Below are 21,408 nucleotides of genomic sequence, written 5' to 3' on the forward strand. Positions count from 1 at the left end.
CACTGGCGTTGCAGATTGGACTTCAAATCCAGCTGTGCTTGTAGAATTGTCGGTTGGGTGGAGAGGGAGCGTGATGCTGTAGTAACACGAGACCCAGTGAGACGAGTGTGGTGAGTCGACTTGGCGGCGCGTAAGCATTTGAACAAACATTTTCGATCTTGTTTCATTTTTCCGCCATATTAAAATATTTCCTGCAAACTAACATAACCTGTTAAGAGTATTAAGCTTCTGTCAGCCTGGAGGACCTGGAGAATTTCATTGACGAGTGTTTTAAAAAGTAAAATAGTTAGAGAAGAAACAATGAAAGCAGTAAAAACTTCAATCTTTACAATTTTAATACGTACAGTCTCTTCAAAGCTTTCTTTCGTTTGATTATCGCAACCAAAAAATGGAAAAATATTTCATGTCTGGTTGAAATCAACAAGCCAGACTGGTTGAAGGAATTAAAAAATATAAACATTTCAATATATATAAGTAAATAGAAGTTTCTAATTATATAAAAAGTCTGCTTTGCAGGTTAATTGAGAACTCTAAATTATAAAAATACCTTTTTAGTTGACTCAACATGGTTTCCACAGTTTCTGAGTTTAAAATTGCAGAATTTGAGCATTGCGCGATCACACAAGGAGCGGAAACTCCGGGTGAGGCTCTGGAGCACTTTGCCTCATGTGTGACTGCAGGACTCAATTTTCACAGTGATGTGCCGTCACAGCGGTGACTCTGAGGGTAGAGAAAAGGCAGCCAATGAGGCGAGCCTTGCCAGCAGGGGACAGACGTGAGCTGCCAGCTGCTTTGTAGCTATCAATGTGCAACAGAACAGACCAAGGAGGTCTTATTAAATTATTAAATGAAAGGAAAATAAGGAAAACTTTTACAACAGATCATAGAACTGTGGAGAAGGATCGGCGGATGGACTCAAAAAGTAAGGCCATGGTTTTCAATTTTGTTTTTTTTTAACCCTTGTGCTATCCTATGACTCCGCCCTTACATTGACGTGTTATCCCTACCATGACAAAGGTGGATAACGGTGAAGAGGATTTCATGTAATCCATGTAAACCAGTGAAGATCACAAATTATTAAAGAAAAAAGGTCCAGCGCACTGTCTAGTGGGTCTAGATGACCCAACTCCCAATGTTAAAGTGCCTGTTGTTAAAGGGTTACAATACTGTAGCGTCTCTTTCCCACACTGAGACGTAATCTCTTTTAGCTTCTTTATTCTGGTTACTGAAGGCCGTAACCCACACCGTACAACTCGCCCAGAAACTCCTAAAACTCCCCTAGGGCGCTCCCCCCAACTTTTTATTCCCTCGCTCCACCTGCCCTCCTCTTTTTTTCATTCGGCCCATACCTGAACCCCATTGGTCCAATCTCCCCAATGACAGGCTGAGCGACAGAACTGAGGCCCAACCAGCATCTCTTCCTGTTGCTTTCAATGAACCCCGGAGTATTTGAAAACTGAATTTTAGGCCTAAAATAATTATTTTTATAATCATTTTCACTGACAACATTTGATTACACGGATTAAAGCACCAGAATTTGGAAAAATATCAGAAATAGTTACTGAGGGTCAAAATAAATGTGTGCTGAACACATCTGTATACTTTAATTTGTTTACAGTATATATGAATAATTTACACAAGAAGAGTGTTCTATCCATGTCTATATAAGAAATATTCTCTGTAGGACAAATATGTTCTTGTGTGTATGCTATTTCATGCTGTTGGATAAATGGTGAAATATTCAGTTATTGCAAATTGTAAATCTGACTCCAGAGGAGCTGGTGCCTCACCAGCCATTAACCTCACCGCATGTCACTGGTTGATACAGTTGATACATCCAAAATACTGCAGGTAAATAATCTTTTACCAATAGTCTACCTACATTTTTTTTCTTCAAAATGTCTAAAGCGACAGCCGAACATAAATAAAATAAATGACTCAAAGGAGGCCAGAAGAAAAGACAGTTTATGTGAATCTGTCACATGGCATTTGTATTCACTCTGTACAGTATTACAGTTTTATTATACAGTATATCATTTTTTCATCCACAAATACAGACTCCAGAATAGAAAGTCTCCTCACAATAAAATATAGGAAACAGTGATTAGGATCCGGTCGGAGGACATGATGGAGAAACACAACATCCGATGACTTTCACAGGTCAGAGCGATGTACTCAACAACACACATATATACATGTTTCCAAAGTAAAAAAAATAAATATATATATATATATATTTACATTTTTGTTTTAAAGATACAACTTCATACTAAAACACACAAAAACTGGTTACCCTATAAGTAAAGAGGTAAAGCAGCATGTTCACTACGTAAGGAGAACTGTGGGTACTGGGGTGATTCCCCAACAGCTAGCCTAAAACTGTGCAGGTTGCTACCAACAGACAAGAGAGTTCTGCAGCTGTGTTTCATTCTTTTCACTTTCTTATTTGGGCTGCTTAAGTCACAGTGTGAATCGGTGATTTTTGTTTTTGGATGCTTATTGCAAATCTGATCTGATTGTTTTGTCGGATTGCTACAGTGCAGATGTCACCATTCTAAAAGTCTCTCTTAATCAGTTGGGAAAATTCTTCTTTTTGCGCCACAAGAGGAAAGGTTGGGAAAGGTCAAGTATGTGCTGTACTTTTCTTCACCATGAGGCTTAAGCTGGAGGAATTTGGTATGAATGATTTTGCAGCACTAATGCAAATTGATTCAGAACAAGAGACTTCTGAGCTGGCTTCTGCATCACAGGAGAAGCCTGTGTTGTTCATGCTTGTGCTAAAACTAACTCCTGGAAGAGTCAGCACCAGGTTTCCATTGATCTGGTTTTTCTCTTCATCTCATCACAGAGTTTTGTAGGATACACAAACATTCACACACATCTACATAGCAGAGCAGTTTGCCTATTGAAATTACTGATTTAATCAGAAGCGGAGATGACTCATGTCACATTTACAATATCGAACTTTTTGTCCTTCTACATTGTTACACTTTTAAAAATTTCATTAAAGTATATATTCCATTTCAAGAATACAAAGTGCACTAATAACACATCTCAATCTTGCAAAAGGGGGGTAACCACGGCAAGAAAAGGTGTTGGTGAGCATCATGACACTACTTTTCAACAAACCAACTACCCTGTCAATCCATTCACTCCTTAGCCCTGTGGTATTTACAGGAACTAAGTCCGCCGAGCAGAAAATGTCAGTTGAGGAAATTCTCCTGGAGTTGCACAGATCAAATCATGAAGGCTTATCAAAGTCCTTTCCGAAAGAAGCTGGATGGTTGACGGTCAAATGCTTCAAGTCTTTGCATTGTCCTAGTGGGTCTGTGGCTCCAAATGGGTTCCTCTGCTCAGGATGACAGTCTTATCCTGCTGTCATTCAAACAGAATCATCTAAATGAAACATAAACATTTCTCTAACTATGTGAAATGCACCAAAGCTTTGCATCAGAAGATTCTGTCGTGTTTAATACAGTGAAGCAGAACATGAAAGCAGCACAAACCTACAGTCCTCTACACACACATCTACAAGTCTCACTTCTTCTGGATGGAAAAAAGGGTGTGACTCCTCAGTTTGGTGCAGAGACGTGGAGAAAACATCCTAAGGGCCATTGTTCGGCTGCTATTCTTTTTATTTTTGCCAAGCCTTGTGCCAGATATGTCTAGCTTCGAGACAGTTGCTAAGCAACCTTGTGCTAAGGATATAGACATACTGTAGAGATGGGTGAGGCGCACTGCTACATGGGGGTATCTGCCAGTCCACACCTGTTGCTGATAAGACAATTTCTTCCTACTATGCTAAACTACTCAAATAAATAACAAACACACTCATAGATTATAAAAACAATGTGCTTTTTAAAGTGGATTTTCCCCTTTTTTTCTTTTAGCAAACAAATCAATTTGGGGCAAATATAACCAAATACTGGTCTTAAATTATAATAATGTTTTCTGTTTATATTACAGTATTAACACAACAGTAAGCCCCTTAAGATAATGCTATATGTGAATGAGCCATAATAATAATTGTTGAGATTGAGATGCTGCCACAAACAGATAAATGAGTGACTCCTGTATTAGTACAAATGCACAAAAGCAGAGATTTCAAACTGTTACGCCTCCTCTGATGCTATCAGGACATTAAAATAAAATACTGCTCCCTGCTTGTGTGAAACCACTAAAGACGACCTCTTTGCTTTTTCTGTGTCAACAAACCAAAAACGTATCTGAAATAGCAGAGAAAAAATGAAACCTTGGCCAGCATCTTGTGCATTTAGACTGGTGAGGCCTAAGACAAACAGAAAATTAACAGTAGTGAAAAAAAAAACTCTGAAACTGGAGCTGTGTTCAAACTGCCCATTACCTTGAGAAGCACTTTAGATACAAAAATGGGTTAAATGTGAAATACAGATGAAGCTAAGTTTAGCTGTAAGATGCCTTGGCTTTATATTTATGGTGAAGTAGTACCATTGTGATCAAGCATGAAGAAAAAATGCTTAGTTTTAGCTGTAATAAAACTATCTGTGACCAGAAGCTCACCATCTTTTGGGAAATGCTAATGTCACACAGCCACTACGTACATTTTCCACGTATGAAACTTTGGGCTTTTGTGATACATGTGACATACGTAATCCATAAGTGTTTCTTGTGTTTGTCATTCGTTGATGTGCGCAGATGTTTGTCGAGGGTTTCGGCAGACGGGTCTTTAAGTAAATTCGGTGTTCAAATTATTTGGTCGGTTGAGGTTTATGCAGTTACGCCTATTTTACCTAGTAGTAGTAGGTTTAGGGGCAGTCACCTGGACTTAATTATTAAAGTTAGAACATGTTTTACCTCTTACACAAAAGGTTTTGTCAATACTTTTATGTTACCTAGTCTATACGCAATTATTGTGTAAATCGTACACAATTTTGTGTGATTTTTGCAAGATGCACACACAAATTTGTCTTTCCATGACCGTTCCATGTATGTCTAACAGACTTTACGTGCACGTACCACCGATGTGTAACCTTTATTTTGCGTACATGGCGCTCATATCATGTCCTACGGAAGAGGATTAGGACCATGGAAAAAGAAGAAAAAAAAGGGCATAGAAATGAACCGAACCGAGACAGCCGTACCGAAACGGTTTGGTTCAACTACGTGTATAGTTATACCCCTAGCTGTTTATATGGGATTCATTTGTGATTTGTGCATCAATTGGGTAATTTTAACATTATGAAAGAGGATTAGGGCCATGCAAAAAGATAAAAAAAGGGCATAGAAAATTCTGACTTTTCATCTCAGGGGCGGGAGTCAAACTATTAAAAATTATGTCTGTAATTGAAATAAGTGACTTTTTGCATGCTCGAGGCTTACCGGAGGAGGTAATTTTACTAATGGACGACCTAAAAAAGAGATTGATTTACACGGATATGAGGTCTTTTTTTTATTGTGCAGGATGCTATTCGTTTATCGGGGTTAAATATATGTATCTGAACCACAAACCACAGTTTTACTGAGTTTTAAATTGTAGTTTCTTTTATTAATCTACCTTATGCACGTTTTTACAGTCAGAATTGAAGGGCTCTATGTCTAGACACTTTTAGCACCCCCCATTGTGCCCGTTATATGAACAACTACCTTATAATCTCATGTTTCATAGTCTTCAGAAAATACTCTCTCAACGTGTGTCTCTAAAAGATTGTCTTGTTTTGTAACTACGTGATACCCACCGATCTTTATTTACACTCCAGTACAATAACATTCCGTTTTCACCCTACTCATCACGTAACACCTTCTCTCTTTTTATCGTCAGGCCAGTGTTAAATTATCTAAAGTTTTTGGTTCCTGGCAGTTAATAGTTTTTCTTATTTTATTAAGCAGATCACCTACATCAGGGGTGTCAAACATACGGCCCGCGGGCCGTATCCGGCCCGCCAGGTGGTTAAGTCCGGCCCACACATGAAGAGTAAAAATCATAAGGATGGTTAAAAAAGAAAGCAAGTTTCTAGTCCATTCCTTTGGCGAGTTGTGATTTTTTAAAGAAATAACCGAAATGCGCAATTCCGCCACTAGGGGGAGCAAAGGAAAGACAAAACAGGTGAAACAGCATACCTCTGCACGTGGCAAAAGTGAAACCTAACAGCTCTGTGTCTGGCTAAGATGCACTTTGGTTCCCTATGAGCCTTACCGCTGTTAACTTGCTATAAGGACGATCAGTAGCAACACCCTAATGACCAAAATGTTGTCAAAAAGTGAAGTGGAGTGAACAGATTTCCAGGAAAAATTGACAGTTTTTTTTCTTTCACTAAGCTGAATGCAAAACCCCCATGCTTGTCATGTCATCAACAGGTTGCAGTGTTCAAAGAATATAACATTCAGCACCACTAAGAGACTTAACATATAGAAAAGTTTCTGGATTGCTTCAGTGTCAGATGTAAAATATTCAGTCTGTATAAAATTAAATAGACCAACTTTTTTTTAATTGAAATTAATTTTATTCAAGATCCATTGGCCCCAAGTGATTAGGCTACTATGTTGGTTGAGGCATTTTTTCAAATTGAGTAAAAAAAACTAAAACAAAGCTGTTATTTTGCTTTTATGTTATGGTCCGGCCCACTTGAGATCGGACGGGCTGAATGTGGCCCCCGAACCAAAATGAGCTTGACACCCCTGACATACATAGTTCAATTTTATTCATTGTTATGTAAAACCAATCAATGCATTTTGTGAGTAATTTTTTTCTGCCTTAGTTTTTGTACCCAAAAAATACAGAAAATAGATTTATAAAACTTTATTAATCTCCCAAGGGAGAAATTCAGGTGTCCGTCAGCAAAACACACACAATAAATAACAATAAAATACTATTTCATAAAATAGCAGTACGTATCAGGCAGATCTGTTAAACAGCAGTACCGAACCGAAATGTCCCGAACCAAGCCCTATGAAATTCTGAATCCAACCAAATTGAGATTTTAGCGCATCATTAACGTAATTGCGTAAACAGCGCAATAATCACGCACGCTTCCTTGTTGTTTGCTTGTTTACGTGTTCTTTGCGTGGTTTATTTGTACTTCTTCTGTGGTTTTAACGTGGTTAATTCGTGATACATCTGTGAATATTTCATGTGAAGACCACAACTTTTCTCTCTTTTTTCATTTATATTCACGTATGACTGATTTTCATCTGTGCATCAATATGTAAATTATAAGTAGTGACACGACCTTAAAGCGGAGTGCTTATTTTTCTTCTTGATGTCGCCGCCGTGCATTCTGCTTGTTTTCTCCAACAGATTTGGAGTGTACCAGGTATGATGTGTTAGATGTGTGCGCCTAAATTGGCTCAATTTTGGGCGGAACAAACCAAAAAATGTGCTTAATATTAGTTTAATTCATCTATGTCCTGAAGCCAACCACAAAAAAGCTGTATTATTGTAACAGTTTTTATTTTTATTTTATAACCCATTTAAAAAAGTGTGACACTTAAACTGTTAAACTCTGAAAGAAATCTTTCCCTCTGAATATGCAAAATCTATTTATTTTATTTTCATCAATTAAGCAGAAGAAATGCCGGTTTAGCTCGTGCTGGTTTGCAGCGCCTTCCGTCCGTGAAACCAGGGTTCAACTCCGGGCTGCTCCCTGTTCCCTTCTCTACTTCTGTGCCGGTCCCAAGCCCGGTTGCTTTGAGAGGGTTGCGTCAGGAAGGGCATCCGGCGTAAAACATTGCCAAGTTTACCGTGCGACTCGTTCGCTGTGGCGACCCCTGATGGGGAAAGCCGAAAGGGAAACAACAAACAAGCAGAATAAATGTGAACATTTCTAGCTGCAACAGTGGCTCAGTTTGGTTTTAGTGAAATGTTTTTGCAGGTAATTTCAATCTTTGGTTTTTTTTTTTAACGAAAGGCTTTAATACTCAGTGAACGAAAATCGAGTTCCAATCTTTCACTGAGCTATGGAATAATCTTCTAAGTTCTGCTTCTCATCATGTTGGGTTTTGGTGTAAGCTTATTTGGGATTTGCACCAGCGCTTAACTGGTGCATACTAAAGCAAATTGTGATGTAGTGAAGTACCGTGGATAATCTGAACACAGCTTCTAAAGTTACCTGTATCCTTTCTCACTCAATTCCCGATAGATTTTCAGTTATAGCACAGCTTAGTCAAGGTTTTCAAATAAAGAAACATTTACCATCCCTGATTAGTAATATGCATTTATGGCTGCTACTTTTCTGATGCTACAAGTTATTTTTTTTTATTTCAAGTTCCAAAGCACAACACTCTGAAACAAAAGTGAATATAAAGTGACGCATTGGATTAAACATATCAGTGAAGGATGTTAGCCAAACACATGTTCCTGTGATGTCATGACAGCCTTTACAGATTGTCCACGTTGTTAACATCAACTACAAGTTCTTGTCTGGTAGTCTGGGTTTTGGGTTCAGACGTGATACCTGAAGCCTCACAAGATGGAGGGAATGGGAGAGCGAGAACGACGCAGTGGGCAGGGTGATCCGTATGGCGAATTCACTGGAGACAACCTCAGGGCATTCCCAGTCATGCCAGTCATGCTTGCTATGTTGGTCAAGCTCCTAGATTTCTCATAGTCTTTAGATGAGGAGCGACAAAAGGTAGAGGTGGAAGTTAAGGTTGTGCAGGCACATGAACACACACAGTCAGGCAGGATGCAGGCCAGCAGGCAGGCAACGATCCACGTCCGAGCCAGCAGGTTGAACCGAGACAAATCAGGAGACAACAGTGAGACAGGAAGCAGTAACATACAGTATCATGTGTGCAGGCTCGGTTTATTTCCCACCCAAAAGGGACAGAACTCATGTTATGTGGTGGAGGTACTCCAGAAGAAGCTTTGACCTCTCTGAGTATGAACCCAGGTAATTCAGGCTTCTGATACAGCTAAGGGTGAAACTGGAAATTTGTTTTCAACAACCTTAGACAGAATGACTAAAACTAGAAGAATGAGACCTCAGAATTAGAAATCAAAGCAGCCGTTTCCTTTTTGTAAACATTGTTAGATTTAGCTCATTAAAATCAAGTCATCGATATGTTTATGTAAAGTTAACAGTGCTATTACATCTCAGGGAAAAATTTCTCCTCCTTCACCACTGTGCTTGACCATTAATATTAATGCTATTACACAGCTCACAGTTAGGGATATTGTTATTTACATGAGTTCTTTTCTTATTTGTTCTGAATTTCACATAAAAGTTTCGATTGATATCACTAATAATGAATGAGAAGAAATACCATTTTCATTAGTTTGATATGTAATACCCCAAAATGAAGACAGTAATAAAGATAAGTCCATACAACAAACATTGACTGTGTCAATAGCAGGCTTGACCTTGACGTCTCCTGCTCCTAAATAACTAATCCCATGATGTTGTTCTGAGGGGTTTCACTCTTCTACAAGTGCTACATGCAGTTCTGCCGAGTCACTTGGGGGTCCGATCATCCGGTCTCTGTTACAGAAGGTCCCAGATGTGCTCTATGGCAGTGGTCCCCAACCTTGTGCTATCCCAAGCCCTTTAACATTGGGAGTTGGGTCATCTAGACCTACTAGACAGTGCGCTGAACCTTTTTTCTTCAAGGATTTGTGATCTTCACTGGTGTCCATGGATTACATGAAATCTTTCCACCTTTATCCACCTTTGTCATAGTAGGGAGAACACGTCAATGCAAGGGTGGGGTCATCTAAGACAGCACAAGGGTTAACACCGCGGACCGGTATGACATCACCCAAGACCCAACCCTGAGCTTTTGATTTTACATTGTACATCGCACAGGTGTCATCCTCTCCCCTTCCCACACTCATGCAGAAAAAAAGAAGTACTGTCTATTAAATGTAGCTTTCGTTTTTTGGGGGAGTCGAAGGCTCCTCTTCTGTCACCTGGCTGGACCCTTTCCCCTTGGCAAAGAAACTTTCTAAAGATGTATTTTTTTTTACTCATTTTGCTAGCTCCTGGGGCCTCATTTATAAACGTTGCGTACGCACAAAAGAAGGCGTACGCCACTCTCTACGCAATAGTTGAGATTTATAAAAAGCAAACTTGACGGGAAAATGTGCGGTCCTTCACGCAAGCTCTGACCCAGGCGTACGCACAAAAACGGGTGAAATGAGAAACGGCGACGCCGTCGGCAGATGGAAGAAACACGTGAAAGTGAAAATGACAATACTGCCTCTCAGAAATAACATGAAGACTTCACAAAGCAAGTCTTACAATTAACAGCCTACACGAACACCCGTTGGACCGATCAGCAGTGAAACAAACAAACAAAAAAATCAAGCGAAAATTACAACAGAAATTCAAATGAACACATATTTGCAAAAAGAAAAGTGAAATATTTTCTGCAATATTGGCATGTTGTGCAATTCATCCTCATAAATAATATATTTAACAGAACGAAATAATGTACAAAACTGATATTCTCGTCAATGTGTCCGTCTGGCGGAGCAGATATAGGTGCAATTAGACAGACAAATGGATAGATAGAGAGAGATGCATTAATTGTCCACTAGGGAGAGTTGTTTTCATAGTAAAACATTTCTTCATAAGCTACAGAATTATGGTATTCATGCATATGCCTTTAGTTTGTTTTATTTTTGATGAAACAATGTATGGCGTATGTCTCGACCATTCAGAAAGCAACAAGAAATTACATTTGCGCTGATCAATTTCCCATTTCCACGTCGATTATTACCGACATCTGCAGCTTGTCAGATGTAATTAAATGGAGGGAAATAAAATGCCCCATAACAATGCGTAATGACGCACAATGGCTGATCTTGCGCTCTTAGAAGATGTGGCAAATGGAAGAATTCGGAGTGAACGCATCTTTAGACAGCAAGGAGACTTGTTGGCAAACGAGGACGAGTGGCTTATGAGCCGGTTCCGACTTCCTCTGCGGGCTTTTGGGGGTGTGTCACCCGGTGCATCTGGCGCGTCGGTGTCCCCCTGCGCCTCAGTCACCACTCCACTTAAAAGGGATTCCCCAATTATTGCTGCCAGTCTCTCATCAGGAGGGGTCAGCTCCGGTGTCCCCCCCCCCCCACACCCGTGGCAGACACGGGTGTGTGTGTGTGTGTGTGTGTGTGTGTGGGGGGGGGGGGGGGGGGGGTCCAGCGCTAGACGTTTTTTTGCCTTGACTTTTGATGTCCGACCACACTGTGCCCTCCAAACAACATTATTCTCCTCTTTTCCACCTCGCCAACGATAACTTCTACTTCACATTGAGTGAAGTTACGTTTTTTTGATTTTCTCTCCGTGTTTGGCATGGTTTCGCAATCAATGAATATTCATTTGTGGGCATTTCACGGACTATTTATGGGCAACTATAAGCGTGTCATAAAGCCGCAAAAGCTGCGCTGCGTTTAGAATTGGTTGTGATTTATTAAGGGAAAGATGCGTAGGATGTGCGTGCGCACGGTTTTATAACTCCGAATATTTCTGTGCGTACGCACATCCTATGTTTCATCCGTACGCCACTTCTGACGCAAATCCTACGCAAAGTTTTATAAATGAGGCCCCTGGATTTTATTTTAACGGTAACCTATCACGTTACCGAGAAGAGTGCCTTGGCCTTGCGTCAAGAGTGACATAGACGGATGTAACAGAGAATCAGGCAACCTTTTAAATTAAAACATCTTTCAGATTCCGAAATAAATAAAATGGAAGTTGTGTAAGTTATGTATTCTTTGTGCGACCCGGTACCAAATGACCCACGGCCCGGGGTTGGGGACTGCTGCTCTATGGGGTTCAGGTCAGGGGTCATTGCTGATTAATTAAGGCCACTCCAACTTCCCTCTAGTCCAGCTGTGACATTACTATTCATGAACTGAAAGTTGGGGGTGTTCTGGTGGAACTGGGAGATTATGATGGTTATATGATGTCTCAGAGATAAGAACCTGCAGCAACTGGACTATCTACATAAACCATTGGTTTTGCTCTGACTGGTGATGCCTGTCCAGACTTGTGATTCTCCTCCCCCAAAGGGAACGCTGGGGACCATGTTGACCTTAAGTTATCACTGCCATCGTCTATCATTCCAGTCAAAGCGGTGGAGCCGGTTGTGAAGGGTTGGTCTGGAAACCCTAGTACCCCTCACATGTGGTAAATGGGCCTGCAGCTGTGTGGCATTTGATAAACCATGTCTGAGGTCAGAGGTCCTTAGGTTCTGGTCATAGTTGCGGTCTGTCCCTGGCGGGGCTCCACTCCTGGGTTTGCAACAAACTCTGACTGTAGTGCTTTGTCTTGATGCAAGTCCACTGATGACACTTTGAGACTCACCAAGTTTACCTGCAACACTTGACTCTCTACTACCAACCTGAAAGCGCTAAGGCCAGGTGCCAGAGCTGCTCGTCCATGCAGCAGCGTGTGTTCATGACTGTTTGAATGACAACCTGACTGACAACCTGACTGACTAAATCAGGTTTATATACAAACAGAATGTTGACATTGATGAAACATTGAAAAGGCTTTTCTTTCAGAATATATCAAATATATATCAATATCAAAAATCTGTAAAGTGAAACAAACATCATGAATTCTACATCCACTGATTTTTTCACAATGTCACTACCTGATTGTGAATAGTTTATGTCTTGTTTGGTGTTTTATCATACTACTATTTTTAGCTGTCATGCTGTCTTTTGGAATATTTAACCCTTGTGCTATTCCATGACCCTACCCTTACATTGACGTGTTCTCCCTACCATAAATAGATTGATAAATGTGAAGAGGATTTCATGTAATCCATGGGGTTACGGCCCCGACAGGCAAACCTGTCCCAGTCTAGGGGAAAATCACAAAGGGGCCAAAACCTATGGACGATGGACACCAAATAAGTTTAGGAACAGTTTATTACGAGGAAGTAGTAACCTGTATCCTGTGAAACAAAAGAAAATGAATAATTACTGTGCTGGTCCCAACAAAAGACAAAACAGAGGGATTGGAGCCTTGGCCAAACATAAAATAAGTCAGGGAGACAACTGACCCAGCCAACGTTGACCGTCGGAGTCAGCAGCTCCCTGCTAAGGCTGCCTAACAGAATCTAACTATTGAAAGTAAATAAACAAAACCCAGCAGTATAAGACTGCTGAGGACCAAAAGGGAAACAAACCAACCAGTGGGAAAGGATAGACGTGAGAAAGGATACACGACACGAGACGACACGAGACGACACGAGACGACACGAGACGACACGACACGAGACGACACGAGACGACACGAGACGACACGAGACGACACGAGACGACACGAGACGACTGCTCCTCAGCCTCCTGCTCTGCTCTCTCTGCATGCCTCTCCTTTGGTTGTGGCCTCCTATGACTTAAATACCTGGCAGGTGCTGATCAAGATCATTGGCTTCACCTGCCAGGTGAGCAGAATGAAAGGGGATGCAGCAAAGCAGAAGCAGCAAGACATAACAATGGACACCAGTGAAGATCACAAATTATTGAAGAAAAAAGGTTCAGCGCACTGTCTTGTGGGGTCTAGATGACCCAACTCCCAATGTTAAAGTGCCTAGGATAACACAAGGGATAAATGACATCAAATTTTACTACATTCCAAACATTAAACCTGTTCTAAAATCTCCACAGCAGCGCTGCCTTTTAGAAATTCAACCTCCCAGTCTGCCAGTTTATGCCAGAAGCACTTCCACTGCTTTTTCAAACGGAAAAAAAGCCATTAGCAGTCATTGACTGTATGACATCATTATCAGTATTTTTGTTCACAAAGAATTGTTTGAAGGTGATAAATCTACGGTGGCCCAGAAGGGTCACAACACATTAACTTTACACACAACACATTAACTTAACACACAACACATTAACTCACAACACAACACATTAACTCACAACACAACACAATAACTCACAACACAACACAATAACTCACAACACAACACATTAACTCACAACACAACACAAGAACTCACAACACAACACATTAACTCATGGCCCAGAAGGGTCACAACACAACACATTAACTCATGGCCCAGAAGGGTCACAACACAACACATTAACTTACCTCACAACACTTTAACTCACAACGGAAGTAAAGCAGCAATTGAAGTGCTTTTATTCTGAAATTTGAGCGGCTAACTACCTAACAGAAAGTAACGTCACAGTGAGCTGTGGAGGGAGCATGATTTTTCTAAAGGACAGCTGTATAATTTAATATACCGTATTTTCCGGACTATAAGTCGCCCTTTTTTTCATAGTTTGGCAAGGGGTGCGACTTATACTCCGCAGCGACTTATATTAGAACTAAATTGAAATAAATACATTGTTAACCCTCCTGTTATGTTCATTTGTGAGGAACAGAGATGATGTTCCTGGGTCAATTTGATGGATGAGGTATGTTAAGTGTTAAGAGTATGTTAAGTGACTCAGAGAATCAGCAAACTTTTTTTACAGTAAGATCTTGAAGGCTAACAACATAATATTCTATTTTCCAATGATTTCATAGATTCAGAAATACAATAAAAATTACAACTGTTTCTACAAATACAGGATGAAAACAGAGTATTAGTTGGCCAATGATGCTTCATGAAAGGAATAAATAAATAAGTATGAGAAAGAATTACTGTGAAATTATGAGATAAACAGTCTGCTATGATTGTGTCATTTGAGGTTGTGCAAGTTATTAGTTCTTGGTCTCAGATTTTGTCAAATAAATTTCTCGTCAAAATGCGACTTATAGTCCAGTGCGACTTATCTATGTTTTTTTCTACTTTATAATGCATTTTTGGGCTGGTGCGACTTATACTCCGGAGCGACTTATAGTCCGGAAAATACGGTAAGTTTATTTTTTTGCTTGTATATCCCCTTGCGGTTATTTTGAACATTTGATGTACAGTTTGTTGTTCCTTGTTCTTTTGCTGTATGTCACTTTTGTTCTGCATCAATAAAATAAAAAAATTTAAAAAAATTCTAAAGGAGCAGCTAGCAGCAGTGTTGCCAGAAACTTTCTCTTTATTACGGTTCTCCTTCCTCTAAACACACACAACATGAACGCACACTCCTCCCTCCACTCTCACACCCCTCTCTGTCGCTGCACGAGTGCTCCTCTCATCTCCTTTCTTCCGCTCCCTCCTGTCACACAGGCACGTACGGTCCCCAACACACACACACACACGCACCCACACACACACGGAAGAAAGAGCCGCATAGAGCGGGTTAAGAAAATCAATGAAAGAAGGCCGGTCCGCTGAAGAAATATTCAATACTGTCCTCCTTTTATTAGATCAGGAGAAAGAAGAATACACAGCTTTCGTTGAGTTTTTCCCCCTACTGGACTGATTTAGCACCCGATCCGATGATTTTTCAAAATAAAAGACAGTTCAGACTAATAATAAAAGGATTGATAAACACAGACACCGATCCATGTAGCGATCGGACCATAACTTTAGCTGGTGTCTCCTCCTACACGCAGCCGCAGTGTCAGGCTTTAAAGAACACAATTTCTAAGAGGCGGGGCGTTGCACATCCCCAACAACAGGTTAGATGACAGAGCCCGTTAAGCGTCTCTGCCTGGTGCGTTTACTGAGCTTCAGTACATAGAAGTTCAACAGCCACACGGCCTCACGTAGTCCGCTATTATATATTCATGAGGGGAAAACAAACCCGCCGAACCGACCCTAAAATCGCCCAAATTATGCAAACCCGGCCAAAACCATTTTTGTTGAGAGGGAATTATTTCTAAATTTTTTAACAAACTCATTCTGCTTCAAGCCTGTAAAGACAAAAATACATTAAAATTACTGATTTTGAAATTGCTTTTTAAGTAGAATAAACAAGCAAGCCAAACCAGGAAAATCATTTATGGACCATCCCGATGCACTAACATAAACACTTCAGAGGAGTATCTGATGGAAAGGTTTCTTCTTCTGCATGCACCATCTCTTTGTCTTGCTGGAAAAAAGAGTACATATTAAACTGCCAGCCGGGGTAGTGAAACAGAGAACATTCAGAGTCTGCTCCATCAGGTAGAGAAGCCTACAATTTTATGCATCAGCATGATGTTGAGTGCAAGGCAGGACTACCAGCTAAGATGTTTGAAATGAAGATGCAATCTGCAGTGAGGATGTAGTCAAAATGAGCATTTTTATAATATTTAACCATCTTAACCTGGAGTTTTAAAACCAACTCCGGCATGTATATATTTAGCCTAAAAATGCTAAATTTCACCATGCATGATTTTTTTTCTTCTAAATAGACTGATGTCCCACTCCGATTATCTTTTGTTCTATTGTGAAATCGTTTTCAGAGGTCTTTTAATCATGATTTTTACCACCCAAAATTTAAAAACCTGAGTCATTTCTAGAATATAGTTTCTGCAGAGCACTAGCAATTCAGAAATTCACCTCTAAGTTGTGGGCGGGGCCATTGACACAGAGGAAGCCTGCCCCCTTTACATTCTCCATCTGTTTACACCTTTTCCCGCTAGCTTATAGCCCCTCACACCCCCAATCTAACATTAGCGCTGAAACAAAAATTGCTAGCAACATCAGAGCTATCTAACCGTGCAGTTTTTATCCAGATTTCAGCTCAAACGAGGAAAACAGAGATTTTTGATTTGATTTGAAATGGTTTATTTCAAGCAATCAAATAGGAATAATACACAAAAACAATACATTTATCAGTTATACATTCATACAATAACTAATCAAACTTGGAATAATTAGACATAAAATTAAATATTGCTTGAAAGGGAGTGGAAGGAAGCGAACTTATATAATCCCACCCCTGTTCTACTGTAACCATTTTATTACATGATTTATCAATATCCGGTCCCTAGCTTTTATCAGACAGAATTAAGAATCTTGAAATATCAATAAAGCACATGACAAGGATGAATTACTTAAATTATTTTGTAAAAAATAACTTTTAGAAATCAACATGGCAATGAAGTATCCAAAATATATGCAGATTATGTTACTTATAAAAGTCATTGATGTGATTAAAAATAATACTATATCAGTAAAATAGACATAACCCTGTTTCAGGAATTTTCATAGAAAAATTTGGTCAAGTATCATTATTATTTTTTGTATTTTTATTTATCTTTTTTTTTCTTTTTTTCTTTTTTATGATAAAGTAATGCTGTGAAGTAAAAAATAAATAAAAAGGGTCCATATTTGTCGAAAGACAAAGGCTGGTATTCCTTCTTCTTCTGCTGATTAACAGCCGATCTTCTGGGTTTAAACAGTTTATAGTTCTCTTCGCTGTTGTGTCTGCAGACATTAGACAGAGGTCCATATGTTTCTTCAGCTGATATCAGCAGCGCCTAAGAGTTGAGGTCAAGTTGTCTGCATGTCAGAACTTTGCTGATAATCAGGTCACTTCAGACTTATGGAGAAAGTGTTGTAACCAGGCGTAATATTTCTTGAAATTATTTGGCTCTTTGATTTATTACTGCATGTTGTTTCAGACGACTGTGATCAAACACTTCTCAAAGTCCTTCATGGTGTTCACAACCTGAACCTTGGACCGGTCCGGTGGACCGAGTGGTTTGACGTAAATCCTGCAGCCTTTAACCCAAGTGTTCTCAATCTGCTTACGCTTCCTGAGAAGCCTGGCATGTTTGGCGATTTCAGCATTCCTTCTGGTCAGATGGTCATTCAGATAAGCAGCCGATCCTTGCAGATTACTCCTTTGATTCATCAGAGCTAACTTGTGTTTTTGATTCACAAACCTGATGAGGATTGCTGGTTTATCCGTCTCCTTACCCCTGGGGAGCGGGTGGCAGGTCTCGATAGTATTGAGATCCAAGGAAATCCCTTTAGATGTGAGAAATGATTCCTCTTTGTGTTCCAGAGTCTCTCCACCGCTCTCCGTTTCAGAGCTCCAAGCGCTATTAGCATTAGCAATGCTAACTCCAGCTGCATTTAGCTTTGTCCGAGGTTTGATCGGTACACCAGTGAAAATAACATTATTCATCCTTACTTGTTGTTCCACATCGTCCAGTCTTTTCTCCAGAATGTCGACCCGGTTACCTCGTTGCTCGTTCCGAGCGCGGAGCCTCAGGAATTCTTCCAATAGCACTGAGAGCAGAGTTAGCTTCGCGTTAACTTGTTCCATAAAGGGATACAACGTAGCTTGGATATCATCAAGAGTCTTTTTAAGGTCTTCCTATTCCTGGTTTTTCTTAGGGGCCATGGTCAGCTCTCTTTTTTGGAGAAAATAAATTTTTTAAGTCGTTTGAAGATAGTTGTATAGCCGCCGTGAGCCCACACGCGTCCGTGTTGTAACCCGGAACCGGAACTGAGATGTTCATGGATCTATTTGTCTGAAGGTAGATGCGGATGAATGGAGCGGAGAAGGGAGCTTGTGACTGGCCGTAGTAACTTGTACATCATACTTACAAGCTATCGCCAACAATTTTTTTTTGTCTGCTCCTGATTCACAACGATTTAAATAAAGAAATACTCAGAAATGCAGTTTTAAGCATAATTTTTTCTATGTCCTCCATCATCAGAAAAATGCTGAAACTCTTGGTACAAACAGTGGTTTATGTGCTTTAAAGTGTGTGAAAACGCACCGGACGTATAAAAAGAAGAAATGTTCAAACCTCGTGGATAAGCTTTCTAAAAAAGCAATTAGCTGAAACTGAGCTCTTCCTCTTTAATGCCCCAAGACACACAAAATAAGATGGAGCCTTTAACACACACGTGTCAAACTCAAATTTGGCCCGCAGTCAAAACTTCATGAAAATGCAGTGTTCCCTCGCTATATTGCGGTTCACTTTCCGCTGTTTTATGGATTTTTTTCAGTGCAGTTCTTCATGTCTTTTTTGTCACCATGAGGAAGAAGGAACAGGAGAAACTATAGAAATAGCAGGGACTAGGGAAAGAACTGGAGAATGCCTGGAAGGCGAAGGTAACAGTTAGGGATTGCAACAGATCACAAAACTTATTGTTCGGATCGTGTCATGATTTCAGGCACGGTTCTGATAATTTCCCAGATCAGTACAAAATACAAAATACCTTTTAAATATAAAAAGTATCTTACCACATCCTATATGGAGTGAAATTAGACTCAGTCAGATTTGTGCCTGCGTAATTCTTGATTTGTGCGTAAATTAGGATTTGTGCATAAATTTGGATTTGTGCGTGATTTGTTACTCACATAATACGTTTTGTGTATAAATTAAAAAAATATAAAATGAAAAGAATACAAAATGCAATTTACGTGCGCACAAATTAAGATTACAACAGCTTGAAACTACCGTATTTTCCGGACTATAAGTCGCTCTTTTTTCATAGTTTGGCAAGGGGTGCGACTTATACTCCGCAGCGAGTTATATTAGAAATAAATTGAAATAAATACATTGTTAACCCTCCTGTTATGTTCATTTGTGAGGAACAGAGATGATGTTCCTGGGTCAATTTGATGTATGAGGTATGTTAAGTGTTAAGAGTATGTTAAGTGACTCAGAGAATCAGCAAACTTTTTTTTACAATAAGATCTTGAAGGCTAACAACATAATATTCTATTTTCCAATGATTTCATAGATTCAGAAATGCAATAAAAATGACAACTGTTTCTACAAAAACAGGATGAAAACAGAGTATTAGTTGGTAAATGGTAAATGGCGTATACTTATATAGCGCCTTTCTTCCTACAAGGACAAAGCGCTTTACAGTCACAGACCCATTCACCCAGTCACACACACATTCACACACACAGTCACACACTGTGACTGTGTGTGTGATGCTTCATGAATGGAATAAATAAATAAGTTTGAGAAAAAATTACTGTGAAATTATTAGATAAACAGTCTGCTATGATTGTGTCATATAAGGTTGTGAAAGTTAAAATGCGACTTATAGTCCAGTGCGACTTATCTGTGTTTTTTTCTACATTATAATGCATTTTTGGGCTGGTGCGACTTATACTCCGGTGCGACTTATAGTCAGGAAAATACGGTCCTTACACACACACATCTTTAAAAAAACACGCACTAATCCCTTGTTACGCACACACGAAGCCAAAGTTACGCACGGATCTACCGTGAGACTGTTTTGACGTCTCACAAATTCGTCCGTAAGTGCTGCGTTTAAATACCAGTGGAATGCTCGGTCATTAGAATTTTCCTATCAGCCTTCCCTTCTAAACGTATCCAGACAATGACTCAATCAAGACATGAAGACAGTAGACGTTAGTGTTGAACATAGAGGCTACTTACTTCAGGGCGCTGACCACCGAGATGGGCCGCCATTCTTCCCTTGACTCTCTCAGTCTGACTGCCTTTGATTTTCCCGAAGAAAAAACAGTGCCCCCTACTGGTCGTTCCTGTTACGCATTTTGTATCAATTCGGAGTCTCGGAGAATAAAATATTTTTAATATATATATTAGCGTTTTAAAGTTAACATCACATTCTCAGATAATAGATTTTATTTTCCTTTTTCCTTCCTGTTTTTTTAAGCCCTGCTACACCCACTGAAGGAAATACGTTTAGAAGGGAAGGCTGATAGGAAAATTCTAATGACCGAGCATTCCACTGGTATTTAAACGCAGCACTTACGGACGAATTTGTGAGACGTCAAAACAGTCTCACGGTAGATCCGTGCGTAACTGTAAAGGAGAAATATGTCTGCAAATTTGTAATTTTTATTTTGCCATTTGGAGTTTATCTTTTTAGCAGCTCAGTCATCCGTTTTGTGTCTGGTTAGTTTTCTTGTAAGTCCTACAAAATGTTTATTGTAAATCAGCTCATCTGTCTGTGATCTTTGTCCATCTTTTGAATGAATCCTGATGACTGTACTTTGGCTGAGCACCAGAGGGTGGGGGGTGCTGTCTGCTACTGTGAGATTGTAGTATAATAAACTGTTGTGACAGTTCTGAAGCACAATGTTCAAGATTATTTTATTTCATATATTTTACCTAAAGCATTTTGAGTTACATTATGTATATATGAAATGTTGACCAACTCCCACAATTACTGAATGTCATTAATTAATCCCACATCTCAATTTTTTTTAACCAATTTAGATCATTACAGTGTTGGACATTTTTAATTTGTTTGGTGTTTTGTTATCTTTTTTGTGTAGCCTCTTAAAAGAAAGGTAAATGTGAATATGCACCTGAATCAACTAGAAATTAAATAAATGTAACCTTTACACAAAAATGTGGTTTAATGTTGTTCATAAAGGTCTAATCAAATTGAGTGGACCAGATGGAAATGTTTGATTTGAATTTGTCTGCCAGTCCAATATGTTGTGGTGCATAACTGCCTCCCTGGCAGATGATAGCGAACAGTTCATATTGGAGCCAAAGATGGGCAACATATGTATGAACGGCCAAAAAAAACTGAGACCCAGAGTGAGACATTTATTCAAGTGTTTCCAGGCAACCAGGAAATCTGAATAGATAGTACGAAAGCAACAGCTCTGACTCAGCTGCACGG

At 39.7% G+C, this 21,408-nt stretch overlaps 1 protein-coding gene across 3 annotated transcripts in view; it reads right to left on the reverse strand.

Annotated features, from left to right (window-relative positions):
- Positions 1 to 1,947: 1,947 nt before the first annotated feature.
- The window catches only part of kcnc2 (potassium voltage-gated channel, Shaw-related subfamily, member 2), a 74,072-nt gene continuing 54,611 nt past the window's right edge, over positions 1,948 to 21,408 (reverse strand). The window contains exons 4-5 of one of the 3 annotated variants that reach the window (XM_078941901.1): positions 8,430 to 8,583; positions 3,277 to 3,396 (exon numbers count right to left, since the gene is read on the reverse strand). In XM_078941901.1, coding sequence (XP_078798027.1) covers positions 8,438 to 8,583 — 146 coding nt within the window. In that variant the 3' untranslated portion in view covers positions 3,277 to 3,396; positions 8,430 to 8,437. Of the gene's footprint in view, positions 3,397 to 8,176; positions 8,584 to 21,408 lie in introns of those variants that run through there. The other 2 variants (XM_023952447.2, XM_023952446.2) reach the window with 2 other exon arrangements.

Source organism: Oryzias latipes, chromosome 23 (assembly GCF_053564925.1).
Source record: "Oryzias latipes strain Hd-rR chromosome 23, Olatipes_Hd-rR_3.1".
Taxonomy (NCBI): domain Eukaryota; kingdom Metazoa; phylum Chordata; class Actinopteri; order Beloniformes; family Adrianichthyidae; genus Oryzias; species Oryzias latipes.